General features: G+C 39.2%; 1 protein-coding gene and 1 long non-coding RNA gene across 2 annotated transcripts in view; one reads left to right on the top strand and one right to left on the bottom strand.

Moving 5' to 3' along the window:
* Positions 1–8,493: 8,493 nt before the first annotated feature.
* Positions 8,494–9,708, bottom strand: LOC139139847 (myosin-2 heavy chain-like). Its single transcript, XM_070708786.1, has one exon. It carries the CDS (start codon positions 9,706–9,708, stop codon positions 8,494–8,496), a length of 1,215 nt encoding a protein of 404 aa, XP_070564887.1.
* Positions 9,709–18,928: 9,220 nt separating this feature from the next.
* LOC139139900 (uncharacterized) overlaps positions 18,929–21,817 on the top strand; it is a 5,295-nt gene continuing 2,406 nt past the window's right edge. The window contains exon 1 of the long non-coding RNA XR_011553898.1: positions 18,929–21,387. This is a non-coding gene — a long non-coding RNA (uncharacterized lncRNA). The remainder of the gene's footprint in view (positions 21,388–21,817) is intronic.

Genomic DNA, 21,817 nt, shown 5'->3' on the forward strand with positions numbered 1-21,817 from the left:
CCAGGTGGTGCCTCTATTAGCTGCAGTCATGCCATGGCCAGCTCTAAGACGATCAATGATCAGAACATTTGGCAGTCAAAAATGACCTGTCCTTCCCTGTGATTTCACACAAGTTTTGTCTCCATTATACCTGCAAATTTAATGAGCAAGTGAGAAACTGAAACTGATGACCCTGCTAATGTTTTCTTTTTAGAGACATTTATATTTTTAAAACGCTGTAGGTGATTGTCATTATTTTTGTCTGGATAAACTTTCGTTGTGTGATTGTTCACAGCATTGTCCATGGAGCATCAAAGAAAACTTAGTTATCATAACATTTGCTGAGACAATTTCTTGTAAAATTGAAGGAAACCTATTAAAATTAGCAAATTCACTGAAAAATTCAATCTGCAGATCGTCATACAACATCTCTATGATCAACTAACTAAGATTTCCAGCTAACTTATACCATGGTGTTACCCTTCTAATTTGTTGAAATTACAACAAAATTGGCAAAAATACCATGTTAGGGCAATTTTTGTTACTTTTTGTCAAAAATTTGTAAAATATCTTTTGTCTTTGAAACTACTAGACAGGCAGCTTTTAAATGTGATATATAGATGACCAGGGACGACAAAAGTTGGATATGTGGAAACTGTCCTTTAATAAGCAAATTTGTATTTTTTAAGACAATTGTGTCATTTTTGGTTCAAAAAACATATTTTTAAGACAATGTTATCATTTTTGGTCAGGAAAATTTGGTATAAAAGTCCCAAAGGATGCTATTAGTTAGATAAATCGTCCCAAGAAAACTCCAAAATTTGTATATTTTAGGTAATGTTCTCAATCTGTGACCTTAAATAAGGAATTGTGTGTTAACACAAATCCAGTTTGTAAGTCCACGGAGCTAGGCTGCCTGCAGAACAACATGTCCTGAAGTCACTTTGCATTGCTGACGTAGACATCTTATACTGGTTATCTATCTACTCATCTGCTGACGTAGACACTTAGCATCTGCTATCTAGCTACCATCTTTCTTGCGCACGGCACTTGACCTAATCCTTGCTGCAAGCTTCTTGTCCAAGTTCATTCATTCTAGGCCAAGCTATTACAACACTCCCTGCTGCTCGTTTCAAGTCACTCCCGTCCCCTTTCATTCCCGTATCTACCGGACCACAGCGCCGACAATGCCTCCTCGAAAACGAACCAAGAAGTCTACGCCGCGCGTAACGCCGTACGTTCGTCCAGTGACCCGTGCACGATCAGGGACGCGAGGGGCGTCGTCCACTCCTGACCTCCCCGCTGCCGAACAAGGTCAGACCGCTCCAACTGCTCCAGCCACCATAGCGACGGCTGCCCACGGTCTCCCACAACCTCAATCAGCTGCCGCTACCATACCGCAAAGCGAAACTCCAGTATCAACAAATCAAGTACCACCTCAATCGGGAGTCGTAACGATGGACATGTTTTCCGCCCTGCAGACTTCGATGGCCAACATGGCCGCCAACATGGCCAACATAGCAAATCTACTGCAACAACGCCCTCTCACCGACCTGCGGGGAGAAGCCTTCACTTCCGGCAACAACAACAGCCCCCAGCAGAGCCAAGATGGCGGCGCCCAGGCAGCTCATGATCCGCCCGTTCAAGCGACCAATCCAGGGGTAAACACGGTCGCGCTTGCCTCAAACTTTTCTCCCAACAACCTCCTCCAGGGCCGCGGTATACCATCCGAAAGACTGCCAAACGTCCAACTGGTTTCACCTGCTATTCGCCGCGACATTCATTCAGATGACACGCTTCCGCCAAGCAGCTCCCTTGGCCAATGCGACACCCTGCCAACTACCCTCCAACATAATGTTCAACTGAATAGGGCGGCCGCCACCTTCAAACACGCTGCACTGGGCACCCGGACAATTGAATCTTATGCCACCGGAGTTCGCTCGTGGGTACAATTCTCCGCAATGTACGGCACTCATGTACAGATGTCTCATTATCCACCCATCTCCGAAGACCTGCTAATCTACTTCGTCGTCCACTGTGCAACCCACCTTCACCTCAAGTACTCCACCATCAAGGTTTATCTCGCCGGCATCCGTCATCACTACATAATGGCGGGTCTGCCAAACCCACTCACCTCAACTAACAACCAACCCCATCTTCGTCTCCAGTACACCTTACGGGGAATTCAACGGCTGCAAGGACCATCTTCACGCCCCCGGCTACCCATAACATTTGATATCCTGCGACAACTGTGCTCGCTGCTCCGCTCAACTGTGTATGGACCATATCTAGACCTCCTGCTGGAATCTGCGTTCGTCTTAGCCTTCTTTGGTTTTCTCCGCTGTAGCGAATTCACCTGCTCTGGACGCTCCTTTAACCCTGCATATAACCTGTGTGTTCGCGACCTCAACGTCCAAACCGACACTCAGGGCTATCCGGATGCTCTTTCCGTGAACATTAAGGCATCCAAAACAGATCAAATGCGCCGTGGCTTTAAGCTTCGTCTATTCGCCACCAAGTCAACGATATGCCCAGTCACAACAATCCATCGTTTCCTCAGAGTCCGCCAACAAATGTGTTCTTCGCCTCAGGAACCCCTCTTCATCCTTCCAGAAGAGTACCACTAAACCGCGAGACATTCACTGCGCTGCTCCGTTCCTTACTTTCGCGACTTGGCTTCCAGCCCCACCTGTACGCTGGACATTCATTTCGCATAGGGGCAGCCACCACGGCCGCACACGCCCACCTTCCAGACCACCTTATCCAAACTCTCGGCAGGTGGTCCAGTGACTGTTACCGTACTTATATTCGGACACCAGAAAGCCTTCTGCGTCACGCATCTCAATCAATGACTATGCCATAGGGCCTTTTGTAGAGACACTAGCCACTCTGTAGCAACTTTCTTTTTTTTTTTTTTTTTTTTTTTTTTTTTGGTTTCGCACGTACACCACATTTCGGACCTGTCGGGACCGCGCAGGGCCACCTGCAACCTTCACCCCATGCAGGGCCACCTGCCACCCACATCACCACTTCATGCTGGGGCCGCACAGGGGCACCTGTCCCCCAAGATCATTCCTCCCCCCGAGCCGTGCTGCCAGCCCCTCTGGACCGGAGTCCATTGAGCTTCTCACTGCACCCACATTTCACCCCTCATACTTGGGCCGCACAGGGGCACCTGTCCCCCCAGCTGCAGCTCCTCGGGCCGGGAGCCCATAGCTCCCCCTGATCCGTGCTGCCGCCCCTCGGGGCTCGTATCCCATACTTTCATTACACACGCACCAGCCGCCATTGCACCCCTCATGCTGGGGCCGCACAGGGGCACCTGTCCCCCCAGCTGCAGCTCCTCGGGCCGGGAGCCCATAGCTCCCCCCGATCCGTGCTGCCGCCCCTCGGGGCTCTTATCCCATACTCTCATCTCGAACCAAGCGAGTCAACTTGGTCTCGAGCGTCACCCCCCATTGCACAAGCACCAAACATCACTGCACCCTCATGCTGGGGCCGCACAGGGGCACCTGTCACCCCAGATCACAACTCCCCCCGAGCCGTGCTGCAGCCCCTCGGGCCGTGAGCCCACAACTCCCCCCGAGCCGTGCTGTTGCCCCTTGGGCCGCGAGTCCCATACTTTCATCTCCAACCAAGCGAGTCAACTTGGTTTCGAGCGTCACCAACCCATACTTCCTACAAACATACACTCATACATACACTTTCATGGGGGTCTCTCCGTCCAGTCTGTTTGACTGTCCTCCGCTTGGGCCGTCCATTGCATGTACCCCCACTCAAGAAGGTGATCTCCACCGGCCCGGTGGAACCACTTTCACTTTCGGCTTTCCAAAGGTCTGCAAACACAACTTTGCAACCCAAACCTTTGCCCAGGAAGCAGACTGGCGGAGACCCCTTACCCAATCTTTGAGTTATTTTGTGCTTAGTTTTGAAATGGTTTTTGCCTAGATTTTACTTTCGTAGTTTTGCTTGACACTGTATTTTTCCGTAGTTAGGTTATCACTGCTTGTATTTGTCCACTGTCGCTTATTAAATTCTTTTAACACCATATCCTGGTAGCGGTGTGTGCTTACAAAATAAGGAATTGTGTGTTAACACAAATCCAGTTTGTAAGTCCACGGAGCTAGGCTGCCTGCAGAACAACATGTCTGAAGTCACTTTGCATTGCTGACGTAGACATCTTATACTGGTTATCTATCTACTCATCTGCTGACGTAGACACTTAGCATCTGCTATCTAGCTACCATCTTTCTTGCGCACGGCACTTGACCTAATCCTTGCTGCAAGCTTCTTGTCCAAGTTCATTCATTCTAGGCCATCAGGCTGTCTGCCAAGCTATCCCGCCACCAACCCATCTCCTCCTTGGTTCCACTAGTCTGCTTCCCACCATGGGCCGTCCATTGCATGTACCCCCACTCAAGAAGGTGATCTCCACCAGCCCGGTGGAACCACTTTCACTTTCGGCTTTCCAAAGGTCTGCAAACACAACTTTGCAACCCAAACCTTTGCCCAGGAAGCAGACTGGCGGAGACCCCTTACCCAATCTTTGAGTTATTTGTGCTTAGTTTTGAAATGGTTTTTGCCCAGATTTTTACTTTCGTAGTTTTGCTTGACACTGTATTTTTCCGTAGTTAGGTTATCACTGCTTGTATTTTGTCCACTGTCGCTTATTAAATTCTTTTAACACCATATCCTGCGTAGCGGTGTGTGCTTACAAAATGACCTATACCTACAAAGACTATGTTTAGGGACAGTGATTAAGGATGTGAACATAATTTTATCCTATTTGGTATCAATTTGTGTTGAAAGTTGATCCAGAAAACAAAGCTAGGGTTTAATTTTTCATTCCAGACCAATTTTGCAACTTTTCCATGTAAGACACACAAGAACTGAAAAGATATTGGGATACAGGATAATTTCAGATGTCATAATCACCCCACAGTGGTAGGCATTTCATTCTCTGTAACTAACTTAAGTGCTGTTTACATTCAGCTAAAATCTGCCAGCTGTGAAAATTTAGTGTCAGTAAAAAATCCAGACATTTTGCACAAACTTTTTGTTGCAAATATACCACTTGTAAATGCCTGTACTTTAATTTTTGCCACCATTTTTTGCCATGAAAATTTTCTACATTCCTGTCAATAGGGAGTTCAGTGAAAATTTTAAATGTATGATAGCTGATTATTTTTATCTTATGTACATTTATCAAGATGAAAGAAATAAAACAAAAAAAAGATCATGAAAATCGGTCATCAACTTCTCATGATACATGCGTTTGAACATTCAGAAATTTGCGCATTTTTGGTCAAACTCAGGCAAAAATTGCCACAGAAGTGACATTTTCATATCTTTCAGTAGCATTATCTTAAAATACCATTTATCCTTTCATAATATTTTGTGAAAATCTGAAAGAATTTTACCTAATCAAAAAAGAAAAGTATGTGTTATGGTAGATCTGAGAGTATTTTAGAAACAACACTGATCAAAATATTTACTTTTTTTTGTCTGACTTAGTCATTTTTACCATGGCACCGTGGAAAAAACTGAAAATTAGCCATGTTTGACAAGTCCTAGTTCAAATACGCTTCATATGATGGTAATGAATGTTTGAGATATTGTTGTTTTATTAACCTAGATTATAGAAATGTACTTAATTTTTAAATTCTAACACTATCTTTCTTTCTCCATGGAAACAAAAATCAAAAAAACCTTACTTTTTTCATTTTTGGCACGGCGGCCATATTGGATTGCCATAAGGGATTACAGTATAGGCATGTTTGAGGTTTCTGCATGACTGTAAACTTCTTTATTATGAAAATGAAAGAAAACTAAAGATATGAAAATCCTCTACTCTTGCTTGAAATAGAAAAACTATTGTAATTTATCTTTCAAATACAATTAGTGACACAAAATGACATGCTATATGAAATTGCCTGACAAAGTATCTGAAATTGGAATTCCACCGATAGCACATTGAAATTGAAAACTGGTGAAATTCAGTTTAATTGTACAACACAGCTGTATACAGAAAGGTAAATACAGAAATCCCTTTAATCACCTAAACAGGATGAATGTGATGTTTTAATTTAATCAAAAATATCTTTTCTTAAAGGTATCATACATGGTATTAACTTCATTCATGTTATTAACTGTCCAAGCTCTGAGCAATGAGTCTTTAGGAGCTATTGTTATCTCTTGCAATATAAATTTTACATCAATTGTTTCTCTATCCTCTCTTACAGGCCACTGAAAAGAATTCTGTGCTTTTCTTTGCAGAAATATTACATCAGCTGTATTCATTTCATGATCTACTTCAACAATTTCCCCTGCAAACCACTGTTCCTCATACGCAACTGCTACATACATGCCAACATGTACATTACATCGGCCAAAACATATATCAGAATCTTTTCTTGTTGTTTTTCTCCTTTTTACATGCACTTGCTTTTGACTCTCAGCCTTTCTTTTCTGTAGATTTTCATTTATTTCTCTTACAAATTCAGGCATTGTTGTGTTATTTACTCTGAGAATTGATTTCAAGTTTTCTACTAACTCTTTCACTGATAACTTTACTTTGTTACTTTGCCATTGGCCTAACTTTTTGTTTGGTATAATGATTTCATAACCTGGATTCTGTATGTTATCTGATCTTTTATGGCTTTAATTTGTTGGCCTCTTCTCAGTTCAGACAACATTTTATCAATTTGAGATTCAGTTTGCCCACACACCCCACTTTGTCTTAACTCTATATGCTCTAGTTGTTGTCTTTTTTTTAATTTTCTCTGTAATGATTTTTGCTTTTGTTCCATTCTTTGTCTTTGCAATTGAAGTCTCTTCATTCTAATGTCTTTGATATTTACAAATTCTCTTCTCTTTCTCTCAGGTGCTATTTTCCTTGCAATTTTCAAATATTTAATCTTTATATCCCTCCTTAAAGTATTTAGATATTCGGTGGTTTTATTGCGACTGTAACATATACAACCAGCTTTTGATATTCGACTCTTCTGTGGAGCTTTTTTTATTTGTCTGTCTAAATCAGAGAAATCAGTTTCTGCTCTTACATTAGTCAAGGGTGCACTTTCAACCTCTTCACGCAACCTATCAGATGGTTGATTTTCAGCACCACCAGGCAACTGATTGGCAAGTTGTCTTTGTACCACAGGCAACATGGCTTTACACATGCATTTCAAGGCATCCAGGGTTAATGCATTCAGTACCGGATCAGAGGTTTCAAACAGAGTTGTATATATGTTGTCTTTTGTAATAGTACTGTTTGATATGTAAGTGGTTTCATCTAACAGTGGTTTGGCATCTATAGCATTGTCAGCAAGGCAGGTTCTAAGTTCAAGCCAGTGTGTGTTCATTTCATAGTAATTTATGTTTTTTTCTAGCAAACGCATTAGTGGACCAGTAATGAGTTTTGAAATAATGCCCAATGCTCTACACTCAGCAATGATAACTGGCTCATCTAACACAGCCTGAATTTGACTGATAAGCTTATTTGTTGACTCACACCTGCCTGATTTAAGGAAATTTGAAATGTGATCTTGATGATAATACAGGGCACCACCCTGGTGAAAAGCCACATTAAATCTGTTGTGCTCAAATTTTATCAAATTATTTTTTTCTTTCAAAACATCTTCCAAATATGGGCCAAAGTCTGTGTACACGCCAGACTTCTGGCAGCCTTCCTCTGTAAAACCTTTCCCTGCCTGATATAGCAAATCAAAGCAGTATGACTGGTTAGACTTGTAATTACTTGTAAAGTTTATCTGGTCTTTCCTTTCATTTTCAAATTGCTTACAAGCTGAAGTGACAGCACTAGCCATATTTACAAGGACATGCATCCCACAGAGCAAGTGATTGATACTTTTCATTTTAGTTTTTTCATTTTCATCAAAATTATCCCAATTACTGTGTATTACAGGCAGTAAGGATTCTCTGACTTCTTCAAGTTGGGTTTTATACTTTTTGTTTACAACATGTCTGTCACTCATTAAGTTCTTACTTTTCAATAATAATTCAGCATATATTTTCTGTTTGTCCTCATCACTATCTGTTACGGATTCACTAAGTTCTTTAAATGTTTCTAATGTGGCTTTCAAATAGTCATCCGCACTACCCCTTAGAAGCTCCTGAAAACCTAATGACAATGATGATTTATCAGGCAAGGTAACTTGCAATCCTGCGTAATCGATGAATTTTTACGTGTACCATCACTATGCAATGTATTAGGTTTCTCTTGTTCTAAAATCTGAGTAGCAGCTTGTGCTTGTGCAACAATGAGAGCTTCTACCTGTAGCATTGAGGTTAAAGACTTACTGGGCAGTCTTTCAACTTCAACATTCATTAAATTTCTAAGTACAGATTTAACAATTTGTGTACAGCTCTCAATAGATACATATGGGCTAAAAGATCATAATACACTTGTCTTATGTTGTCAGTATACCTCCCATTGTGAAAAGTAATAATATTAGCATCATTTGACATCTGAGCAATTTTTTCTTCTAGTTCTCAGTTTTCGTTCTCTAGTTGACTTATTCGCTCATCATTTGTTGTGTCTGATTGCCTGTTGTTTACTTTCTGAGACTCTGACTTTCTTTTCCAATAACTTTTACTCTTCTGTAGATTTTTCTTGTCTTTTATAATCCGCTCTAGCTCAAGTTCAAGTCTCTGTCTCTCATTTCTCAGATCACCTATTTCCTTGACATTATTTTGCAAAGTCTGACTTTGTTCTTCAAGTTTATTCTGCATCTCTTCAATTTTCTTCTCTCTTCTTTTCAGTTTCTTATTTATGTTTTTTGGAGTGAGTGTTGACAGTTTAGCCTTGAGACTATTGATTTCATCTAATTTTTGTTTGTACTGTGATTTTAACTTATCCATTTGCTTGACCTTCTCTACCAGCTCAAATTTTTCCTCAGTTAATTCCTCCATGGCCTGTGTTAAATCACTCAGAGCTGCATATGCATCAGCTAAATTACTGGTCATAATTGACAAGACCTGTCTTTGGCTTTCAAGTGCCCTGTTCTCATCTCTATTCTCTTGGGAGGTGTCAATGCTACTTGACTTGGGTACATGTGCTACAGATTTTGGTAACTTATATATCTGTGATAGAAACATCTGTAATTCATCATCCTGCTTACATACTTTCAGTTTGTTACACTTGTCATAGAGCCTATTCCACTGAACAGAAATCGCATCAACACTTGGCTCTGTCTCAGGATTTTGACTTATTAAGCCTTTCATCCATGCTACAGTGTATCGCCATGGTAATCTGTTTCTAACAAGGAAAGCTCTCAACTCAAGGATGTGTCTTAGCTCTAAATTTACAGGGACATCTGTACACTCCTGAAAATTGCATGATTTTAAAGTCTCCTGAGTTATCTTTCTTGAGCTAAATACTCCTGATAATTCTATGGTGACCTGTCCACAGATGGTTTCTTGCAAAGCTTCATCTTCCCTATCATTCTTTCTAGCTTTCTCTAAGTATCTTCTGACTTTTTTGGTGAAATTACTGATCTTTGATGGCAGACTGATTTCTGGTTCAAACAGCAAAATGACCTCTGGCAAAGTTTGTTGAACATTTATACCTGTCTCCTGCAGACATTGATGCAAACTCAAGTAAAGATCATTGCTTAGAGGAATCTCATGAGCGGCTATATCTACAAGACTTTTCTTCCTTGCTAACAGCTCTGACAGATTGTCTACTACTCTAAGTGCTACGTCCATGTTTGTATTCTGTACGGATAAAATACCAGAAATTCATTAATATTGAAATAAATTATCAAAAATTATGATCAATATACATTTTTTTAGGTCATGATATTGGGATACAATCTTGGCAAAACTGAATTAATTCCATTCTCAATTTTATTGTATGTATATTATACATATTAAATATTTAATATATTGATTGGTTCTCAAACCTCTAGTGCGGAAAACTCAACAGAGTGAACAAGGAGGAAAACTTTTGTTAAAATCATACAAACTGATATAGGTTAAATCAGTGTTTGTCACTTATCAAAAGAAAAATTTGAGTCAACAGCAGAAACGCATCATGAGGTCGATGTCCTCGGCAAAGGCTGATCAGTCAGTGTAAACAATACCATTGACCGCTGTCAAAACAAACTGGACCGGCCGTGATCACAAATAAGAATACTAAACCACTATATTATATTCTGAAAGTTGACAGAACATTCTTTAATTCCCATGAGAGACCTATGTTTTCAGTGAAAAGTGTTGATAGTGTCGCTTAACTGACGAGAAAACCATCGACGTACAGCCTACTCGTACGCAATCGAAATTCAATACGGCTGCCATTGCACAGACCCGGCCGGCCTGCCGGCCCAGCTCGGTTACCTCGGACCGTAATTCGAAAAGCCAAACTGGAGCTCGTCAATTAAAACTTAGTCTGATACCCTAAAAATATTCCTGAGATACTACATTCTTTTAAAAACCATGTTGTTTCATGAAACCTACCATTTTCACTGAGAAAATCGGCCAGGGAAAAGTTTGACCTCAGTTCATTGACAATTTATCGATGACCTCATGTACAAAACACATATCATATAACAGCTTATATCATTGGCTATCGGTTGAGACTGTTTTCAAAGCGTGTACGCTATTGGCTATAGCTTGGCTTTTGAGTTTTCTGAGTATGCTCCCTCCGATTTCTGGTGCCATGGCCGTCCGCCATTGTGTACAGTGAGCCCCGGTAGTATTTTGCCAGGGGGAGGAGATTCATAAAACGAAACGTTTTACGTGAATAAATTACTCTATCAACAGAAAAGTCATTTCAGTCAATGTTACGTGAGGAATTTGTACTGAACGATATCAAGAACGTAACAAAAACCAAAGTTAAAAAATACAGTATATTTACAGTGCACGCCAGTTCGTATGGCGGCCATATTGGATTCTGAACTCCCTACTGTCAATACTGAGGGGTAGAAAATTTGATATCCGGGGTAGGGGGAGGTCTAGAAGATTAATGCGGTAGCTTTAATTTTTTTTCAACATGATCCTAAGTACATTATTTTTCTCCACTCATTGTCATTCTTGTTTTTCTGGTTGTGCTGTGCAGAAATCCTTGTCATAACATCAACATAGAATTTTGCTGCAGTGAATAGATAGAAACAACATTCCTTGTTGATTTTTGGTACCTATACTAGTATGTAGCAATTTCAATCAAATGTGAGCAACACCGTATAATTGGCGGTATATTTATCCCCAATTTTCTCTAAGCTGAGGATACTATCCATCCAAAACATTTGTAACTGCCCATTTCCCTCAATCCGCTTTGAACCGACTGTTTGGAAAGTTGACAGCGTGTGAGTGTTTGGGCATCTCGAAACTACTGTAATGCAAGGCAGAACAGTATCAGGGTATAAGACTCAGGGATCTTGAAACCTTTTCGCACATGCTCATGTTTGTACTTGTTAAAGTCCAAAGTTATCACCAGACAGTTGCATGCCCAAGAACTTTGCTGTAGATCAAACAACGATGATAGGGGCAGAGTAGTTTTTGAAAGACAAGATATGACAGAGTATTTCCCCATAATTCATAATCTTAACCGAAAAACATTGTTCAAAATTAACGAAAATGTTCATAAAACTCCGATCGTACATTGATTGTAAATTTTCATTTTCTGACGTAATTTATGAATGTTTTGAGTAGCAGCGAGAGCACAGCCAGGGCGGTTGTGGGCGGTTGTGCCCACAGCCAGGGTTGTGGGCGGTTGTGAAGGGTTAAAAATGCTCCATCCACTGGCTTCAAGACAAAAGAGCATCTGGTGTTTTTATTTTCAAGATATTCATTCCCGGAAATTTTTACTTTAAATTGATTTGTCGAATAGAAAAATTATTGTGTCGAAACCCCCACACACAAACAAAACGTAAGTTTTTTATCCTTCATTGAACTTTTGATGTCACCCCAAATGATGTAAATGTTGACTTTTCATTAATATTATAGCTTTTTAGCCTTTTGGCTTTAACAGGTGTTAACATTGTTGTAAATTTGTGATGATGTTGATGTTCACTATTTCACCAATGTTCTATTGTTTTTTAGCCATTAGTTTACCAGTAGCTTTTACTGTTTGTTTGTTTGTTTTTTTTGTGTTTTTTTTCTTTGCAGTTTAACTGAATTCTTGTAAGAACACTTTCATTTTCTTGAGTTTGGCGGAATGATTATACATAAGCTAATTACACCACACCACTGGTGCATTGCTGATTTAGTATTGTGTTTGTTTACCAATGTTTACGTGTCAAAAACTACTGTACATGCCAAACAGTTCTATCTCAAGTCTTTCACTGTAGTTATGTCGAGGAAAAAAACAGCAAAACAATTAACTTATGTTATGATCAAAGCTTCAGTACTTAAGCTTTGTTTTAATCATTTCTAAGATATTCTATGCTGCAGTTATTTCATGTGCTTGAAAATGAACATTTATCTTTTGTTTACTAAATGATAGTCCTGGTTGCATGTACTCATCAACATAAGATTATGGCATTGTTGTTTTCCGTATTTGCATCACCCAGTAGTACATGTGCACTCTGGTACATGCACCTAAACTGTACATGCTGCATGTACACTTATCGTAATTGTTTTTCAACATAATTTATCATATCGGTAGAAGAAAAAGATTGTTTGATGTACAATATTATCCAAAGCTATAGTTTGTGTCACATTAATCATTAACTAACAGAGCTTTTACCAAGAAACATCTGTGATCAGAGTTAAGGTAATATGCACCTCGAAAGTGAAAGACTTAAACTTTTGCTCAAACTTTCCTCAGTGAAACTTTCAAACATTCTCTTACCTAAGCAAAAATAAAAGTCAGCGGTCACCATGCAAACTTTTGTACTAAAGAAACAAATAACTTGCAATTTCTTGATATTTGTAATTCAAAATGGCCGCCATCCATGTTGAACTGTGTGCAAATAATTGTGGACAGCTTTAGAATTAGGCAATTAACAACACATATGTTATCAATCATAATCCATTCCCACCGTCGAATGATCAACAAAATATCTGCAACAAGATACATGTCTTGTTTCATGTAGGAATAAACTACTGTCCAGATAATTCATGAGCAAATTTTAGTCTCAATATTTTCAGCCAAATGCATGCCATGGAGTAATTAGCCGGTTTGCTGCCCAGTTAAACCCATGCAACCAGATGTAATATGCATTTTTTTGTTTGAAAATACATGTAAGCTCCTCCCCTGAGGTCCCAAATTACCCCCATCCCAAATAAATTTAATTTTAGATGTTTTTCATGCTCTTTGAGTCATGCTTTGGATACAGCTAAGTAATGTTTTGGCTAGTCGAACCTTAAAGGGACAAGGTCGGCCATTTTTATGGATTTCATTTGATATAATATACTACTTATATTGTTTGACATGTTGAAAGATACTGAATGAATGGGTGACCATGCATATACCGGTATTCGACCCGGTTTTAGACACGATCATTGAATTTGTGAAACATTAATTCATTTTCACAAGTTCATTGATCGTGTCTAAAACCGTGGTTGAATATATGCATGGTCACCCATTCATTTGAAGTATCTTTCAACATGTCAAACAATACAGTAGGATCTCGTATCAAACAAATTTCATAAAAAATGGCCGACTTTCGTCATTTTGATAATTTTAGGCTCATTAATCCATATCTTAAATAATATGTTGTGTTGAACTATACTGTTAAATATAAAAAAGATCTCTATATTTTGTATGCATTTATCATACAGGTATGTACAACTTGTTTCTTCATAAACTTTATTGAAGGTTTAGTAATAAATCTTGTGAAATTTCATGTTTAAATGGAATCTTGTGTCTATCTGTAAATAATTTAAAGTATGCATATTTAGGCAGTGTAACTCCAAATGAATGCATTATTGATTGTATAATTTGAGATGCCTTTATTATTATTATTAGTGGGTACTGATTGGTGTAGTGTGCATTGAATTTATACAACTGCATTGTTCTACTCTACAGGTGTAAATGACAGCCATTCTCAATTGTTGTATGTTGTAAGTGTGGATGTTGTAATGACTATAACATATTTTGAACAAACCTATTTGTAAAATTACCTATCATTATGAGAATGTATTCTCCCACACCTTCTACAGTTTAAGGCAGAATTATCAGTGCTTCATGACAAGAGAAAGGTATGAAAGACTATCTCACCACATTCTCCTGCTCCACGTTACTTGCACCTTCTGTTTTGCATCTCACACAAACATTAGTGGTTATGGAGTACACAACTCAGTCTGTTTAGGAGTTAGTAGAGTTTACTTATCTGGAAGCACATCACCACAAATTAAAGCGTTTTTGATGTTAGGGAGCTGAGCATCCGGTATTGCTCACAAAAGTAGAGATGTGTGTTGATAGAACACATTACCAGTATATAATTATTTTAAAGTGCCTCTCATTAGCTTAGACAATCTTCCATGAAGTTTGATGTCTCTTCAAATCACCTGTCTAGAATGTGAAGAATGGTTGGTACTGCTTGTATCTTATTGCTATATAGGATCCATATGACTTGTATACATACCAGGTATGCAGTTCTAAAAGTGAAATGTACATAATGAGCACAAAAAACAGTTACCTATATATATCCCTGTGCTGATAAGTGCACTTCTTATGTTTGTTATGGTAGTCACATGGCTTTGGGGCAGTTTTGTGTGTCCATGTGCAAAGATCACTGAAGTATATAGTCTGCATTAAAGTCTTTTCCCCCAGAGTATACAGCCCATTATTTTGGGGCATTTCAGGAGCATTGGATATATTTCATTTTATAACTTCCTCCACTGCTTTGGATTTATGCAAAATTTTAAAGGAATTTTGGGATAGGTATTGTTTGCAGCACATTTGCAGTATTAATACAATTTACTTTGCAGCAAATTTGCTGCAGTGAGTTTGCGGCAAATTTTCAGTAACATTCAAATTAAATTTGCCGCAAATATGCCGCAAGGAGTTTGCAGCAACGTTGCGGCAAGGAGTTTGCTGCAAATATGCAGCAAGTTCACAAGAAACCTAATTTGCATCTGAAAAATGAACCACCCGCATATTTGCGGCAAATAGTTTGCTGCAAATTTACTGCAAAGCTTGCGGCAAATTTGCAGTAACAGTTTGCAGGAGGCCTAAATTTTCGGTAAGGGTTCTTCAAAAAATCTTTTGACAATGCTGTAAATATCAATGATGTTATATTTAAAGCCTTTTAATCACTCTGCACAATAGTATTAAGTATTGGCATTGGGATGTGAATGTTGTCCACTCTCAACTCTAAACATCCTCATATTCCCTATCCAAATTACACCTCCAAACCTTATCCATTACTAACCAAACACTTACTCAAGTCACAAAATAAGACAGAATTTTCTCTCACTCCTAGAGACTTTAGTATCACCCACAAACAGTATTGATCATGTAAGGAGATATCATGGAAAGGCGACAGTAAATCCTGTCAATTTATCTAAACTTTCATGCGCTCTCACATCTTGCATATTTTTGAGCACAACTTTGAGCCAGTTTTCAGGGCGTTCAACCCTGGCATTCAACATCTGATAAAGCTGACAATTTGATGTCTTTTATCAAGTCATAAACTTTAAACTTATTCACTACGTGTTCTGTTAATTCATCGTAGTAACCAGCATGCTTGTGTAGCTTGCCAGCTATTAAGTTGTTTGAATTTCTAAATAACAGGTCACCCAGTTTGGCAAACTTCTTCCATGTGGCAACAAAGCTATAAGTACAACTGTAGTACCATACTACCAGTAATTTGGGGCGCCCTCTAGCACTGCTCAACTGTAATGCAAATGTCTAGAATGATTCAAAAAAAAATTGTCTCCATTTCCCAAACAGGTCACCGGCATGAACTGCAAAAGGTAGGGCAAGACATCAATACTAAACAGAAATTTATCAGACTGGTATCTTTTTTATCAATTATTAATACTTTCCAGCAATGGGGTGCCCCCAGACAGGACCCTATCAAAGGGGTACCGTATACATTCCAGAAACACAAAACAAAATCAGGTGATCTTTAGACAACATGTTTACACCAAGCACAAACATGGAACATCTACATAGATATTTCAACTTTTTTTTCACCCAGAAATGAACACCCATTTTACAACATATATACTCTAGTGGTGGGGTAAGGTCTCATACCTGCCTGCATCATCAACAAGAGTTCAGATAATAAGCAAACCAATGCGTCATCGAAAGGACATCAAATATGGGCCAGTGTACTTGCAATTTCAACAATTTGGAAGAAAAAAGACCAAATAAAGCCAGTCAATGAATGAATGGCATTTTGGCACTGACACGTAAGTTCACCACTGAGGGCGTTTTCAATGGAATGTCAATTACTAGGAATTAATGTTGAAAAAAACGAAAGCATGCTCATGACTATAATTTTTTAAAAATTTGTTTACATGTTTGAGATTGTCTTATGTTTTCTGTTCATGATTTTGGTGGATGTTCCTTTATCAGCGTTGACTAGATTTTGTCCTGCAAGGTTGTGATTGTTGTTTCATTATTTATTACTTTCACAGATTCTGGTCATGTTGGATAGGCTGCAACTTGTTGTTCTGAGAGAAATTCTCACTTACCAAGACAAATTTAGTATTTTGGGTATATGTTTTACAAATGTCTACTTGTATGCAGTATTTAGTGCGTTTAATATTTGGCATACCATTGACCTATCAAGCCAGGAAGTAAGCAAGCAATATGCTGACAAGATTTTTCACCAAGTGCTGCAAAGAAGTAAATACCCTGACAAATATGATCATCAGGGTTTAAGAAATGACTTGGAACCTCAAACGATTGAAAATGCATACCTTGCAAAATGTACTAATTTGCAAATTCTGAGCCTGTATAAAAATTACACAATATCATCTTTATCTTTCTTAACAAAGATACATGCTTTGAAGAAGCTAGACATCACGAAGTACATGTACTTGTCAATATCAAAGCTGCTGACATAGTTCGATACATTCCTGCATGTAAGAACTTGACATTTTGAGCATCTATCTCAGAATGCTTTGTGTGCATTCTCACATTGTTGACTTCTTTGAAATGACACTGCCTTTACATCAGCCAGATGCAAGCTATATAGTGCCTATTGGAAATGGTGAGGCAGGTGAATCAATGAAGCATAAAAGTCTGAAACACATAAATTTTCATCCCAATGTATATGATCCTGATGACTCAGGCATATTTCTATGTGACCACACGGATTTATCATTTAGCAAACATGTAATAAGTGGAACTGGGAACGACCTGGTAAATTACCCCGATTTTAATATGACCCTATTTTGTCGGAACCAAATTGCGCCTTCAAAGTTTGGATAGACTCTGTAGTAAAACTAATTCAAACATCACAGTGCATGATACCGATACTGTGACACCAGCAAAGTTTGAAAGGAATTGGCTCTGATTTGTTTGAGATATCTGCATGGACGTACAGACAGATGGAACCCAAACCATAAGTCTCCCTGGACCTTCATTCTGGGGACTAATAAAAAGGTGAAGACAACCTGTCATGGCTGACATGGGAACTGCAGAAGTCTACTGTTATAGTTGATGGAGTCACAAAAGTTCAGTCTAGGAAAGTGATAGCTCAGAAGATTAATACACTGCATGAATTCACTGATACAATAATTGATTCATGATAGCAAACCACCTCTTTGTGGCCTCCTGGCAGCATTGACAATATTCAAACCTGACAAGATCTGTGCCACTTCCTGCAAATACAGTCATGATACGGTGCTTGACTTTGCTCAAAACTACATCTGTATTAACCAAGATGAAATACAGTCAGCACACTGGACCAATGTACAAGTCACACTGCATCCCAACTGTACTACAGTCTACCACACAATTCAGGAAGCCTTGGTATTCATAAGTGATAATCTCACTCATGATACCAATGCAGTTCAGCATTTTATAACATTAGCTCAGAACTCACATCATTCCAAACACAGAGATGTTACCACCGAGAAACAAATTCAGTTCAGCGATGGATGCACTTCCCAATACCGGTATAAGTCTAAAGCGGCATTCTGTGATTTTTCTTACTGCAGAAGTGACACTTGTTTCATGAGTTGGCAATGCAACTCTTGATGTTTTTAAGCAATATATACTTATCAAACTGTATTTTTTGTTTATGATAGCATAAGTGAAAATTTTCCACCACAAATTCCTTGTTACTTTTCAAGTATTCAACATCTGTATCCAACTTGGTCAAAAGATAAGGGAAATTTATCTTCTCATCCCTAAATATACCACTAATATAGGACAGCGTTCAATGAAATACTCTGGTGTTACACTCTGGATTCAAATCCCAGAAAGTATAAGATCTTTAAGATCAAAGTCAAAAATTAAAAGAGACCTGAAACATCTTTTGTTTATCTGACAGGTGTCTTCTCTCTCATGTATATTTTATTCTACCACAAAGTTTTATAATTAATGTACTTACATTGATATAGAATTTATCAAACAGCGAGGCTTAGTATAGCCTCACTTTTAACATGGCACTCTATGGCAAAATGTCAGATTCAGCCATTGTTAATGGTAGGGGGCTGGACTTGATTAGTATGATTTCATACTATTTTCTAGTCCCTACCCAATTTACTGATCCTTAATGTGTCATATATCATTATAATTATCACTATCAATATCAATGGATTTGCAGTGGAATGACATTTCGTTGATTCTCAGCATGGGAAAGGGAAGTGTGAAGGCGATGCTGGGACAGTTAAGACAACTGTTAGACAAGCACTTGTTGCACATAAAGTAGTGGTTGGAAATGGTAAACAAATATATTCATTCTGCCATGAGAAGCTGACCAAGGATGGTTTGTGTACCAACAGACAGTCCTTCTTGCTTGTTCCAAATGATGTTATTGAAAGGAATAGGCTAAAGGCCGAGTTACACGAGGCAACTCGTTGAGCAATGCGACGAGCAACACGACAGGCAACGCGTCAGGCGATGCGACTGGAGCAGGTCACGAGCGTGCATTGCCATTGAGAGCTTGACAATCTAATCGATCGCGCATGAACTCTGTGACCTCTATTTACACGCAATGGACAGTGGGAAATATTCAAAAAACGCGCCACCAACGGTAACTATTCAAACCATACGGAAAACAACAAACCCACACACTACAACCTTCCCACCCCTATTTATAATTCCATACCCCATTAATCAACCAATCAGCACTCTTAGTGGCAAGGCCAAAGTTCAGATACACTTACAACGCAAGTCCCATCGAAATCGACCGCGGAAGTCCAAAGATTTCGGACTTTTTCACTTGCTCATTAAATATTCAAATTTTAACGGTCTTGATAATGACAACAATAATATTTTACGTCAAAATGATGATAAATCCTTCAGTATACATGCTTTTTTTTGAACATTTTCATTGTTGAAGTTGGTATGTTTACGTTGCAAGCAGTGGCATTCGCTTCCGTGTTGGCGGTGACTCTGTCGAGGCCAGAACACATGCTGTCATTATTCATGTCATTGTTCATCATAATTAAGACGCCCTCGATTGCGTGGATGCATCAAAATGACACCATTTTGACGAATTCTCCCGTTTTTGAAAGCTTATTTCAGCTGTTACACCCTTTTAACGTGGTTTTACCCACCAGTATACATGTCAATACGATCGTACGGACAGCTTTGTTGTCATCTAGAGGTTCTGATGTTTGACCCTTATGATCTGAAGCGACGCATTCTCATTAATATTCATGATATTTTTCTCTGGCCACATCGATTTTTCCTCTTTTGCGACGAAAAACCGTTCAATATACAAACGTTTTCCAGCTTACATTTGCAGATTGCGTGTGTTAGCTTATACTTAAAGCCCTGACAGTAGCGATTTTGTTAGGTTTCTTGTGTAATTTTTTCTCTGGAAATCCATGGTGCGCGTGGGGTTGCCTAGATACCTCTGAAACACTTTCGAAAAATACTTTCTCCAATTTATCTACAGTTCGTAGCGGGAAGGGTACAAGAGCAGACCTCTCAAGTTTACTTGATACTGACTTCTATCAGATATTTTAAAAATTACACAAGTTGCCATTTAATGAACATCACAACAACTAAACCAAAACAACTAAACAAAAACAAACTCGTCAACAAAATCCAAAACAACGATGACAACAACACAATCACATCACAACACAGTGGCCATCAAGGAGGACACAATACATTTGATTTTACATTTTTATTACAATGAAGTGCTTCATTGCACTCAACAACACAATGAAGTGTCTGTTACTTGCATACTGCACTGGCAGAACTGAGTTTTATGTCATTCTCTTACTCTGAGCTCCTTTTGGTAGAGTTTTGGCAAGATCTGGCAGTCCTGGGTTGCTGAATACATTGTGTGTTTTGACCAGTAACTCATGTCGCTTTGCAGTATTTTGTACAGTTGCATACACCTGTTTAATTTGTTGATGTAACAATGAATACTTTCAGTTGCTTGCTCTGTTTCCATGCCAACAGTTTGCAGATTCCTGACTTTCCCACTATCGCTACAGTCAACACATGAAATTTCCTTGATAGATTAACATTTGATCAGCATTAAACGTGTGTAAAAACTTGCAAGTTGATGTAAAATGTATGACATCAGAAATGTTTAAAAAAGAAAGAATTTGGATGATGACATCAGGGCAAAGCGATCCAAATGCACCAGCAGAAGCTAAATAATACTCAAAGCTATGGTCAACACATTGTTCACAGTCCATAGTCTCATCACTAGTTGCCGTGCACGAAGAAGGACTTGCACCCATCGATAGTTTCTGCCTTTTAATTTCCCACCAAGCTGCCTACGTCCTTTAGTTCCTCCATTTTGGCCCTTCGAGTCAAGTAAATGGCGGAAATCTTGGTCACTGTCCTCTCAAAATCTTCTAACTTGTTTTGCCATAGACATGTCATGCCTAAAAATCCAGTCCTATACGCTGCGGGGGCCCCGAACATGCACCAAAATTTTGTGCGTAGGAATCAGCCTTATCAAAAGGCGACGAGGTCTTCGTTTGACAAATACAGCAAGTTTTCTTCATTTTACAATCACTAAGAAGGAATCCTTCTTCGTGCACGTCAACTAGTCTCCTGAAACTAACTTTTCAACCGCGATTGCCCAGCGATCTGTACCCACGAGTTGCACAACAATGGCGTGGTCGACAATCAAAAACAACAACTGCGCACGCGCAGATAACAAACCGCTATCCTGTTATTTCATTCCTCCAACCATTAGATTGCCGTCTCAAACGCTCGTGAGGTACACGGGGCAACTCGTTCGGCAACTCGTCGCCAGTTGCTTCGCGCAAACAGCTACAGCGCATGCGCGAAGAGTAGAATATGTTTTCGGTCAAAGGTCATCCAACTTTCCGATCGCCCGCAACGTAAGTACACAATCGAAATTATTTTGCAGTTTTTAAAATTTTTTTGCGGTATATTGTATTTCCTCTGACTGTTTTACTTTTTGTAAGCGGTTACTCCGGTAAACATACATTACAAATGGAGTTACGATCGATTTTGACCGGGTGTTATTGGTTTAATGCTACGCCCACAACGAACAAAAGACGTGCGGACAGCGATATGCAGTGTTTCCCCTGGGTTCCAAAATCTTGTAGCAAATTTGGCTAGAAGCCCTAAAAAATTATTCGCCAAAGGAGATATTCAATTAGCCAAGCGGATACCACTGATCACAAATGACGTCATTTCTTTCTCATTAATATGCAAAAATAAATATTTGTCTGCATTTTCCGTAAGAATGACGGAAATAAACCCTGTTAGTGCTACTATGGATACTAAAAGTAACACCAATTTATG

Source organism: Ptychodera flava, chromosome 9 (assembly GCF_041260155.1).
Source record: "Ptychodera flava strain L36383 chromosome 9, AS_Pfla_20210202, whole genome shotgun sequence".
Classification (NCBI taxonomy): domain Eukaryota; kingdom Metazoa; phylum Hemichordata; class Enteropneusta; family Ptychoderidae; genus Ptychodera; species Ptychodera flava.

What these genes read in the sequence shown, in the direction of transcription:
- LOC139139847 (XM_070708786.1), bottom strand. Translation starts at nt 9,708, where the DNA reads ATGGACGTAGCACTTAGAGTAGTAGACAATCTGTCAGAGCTGTTAGCA.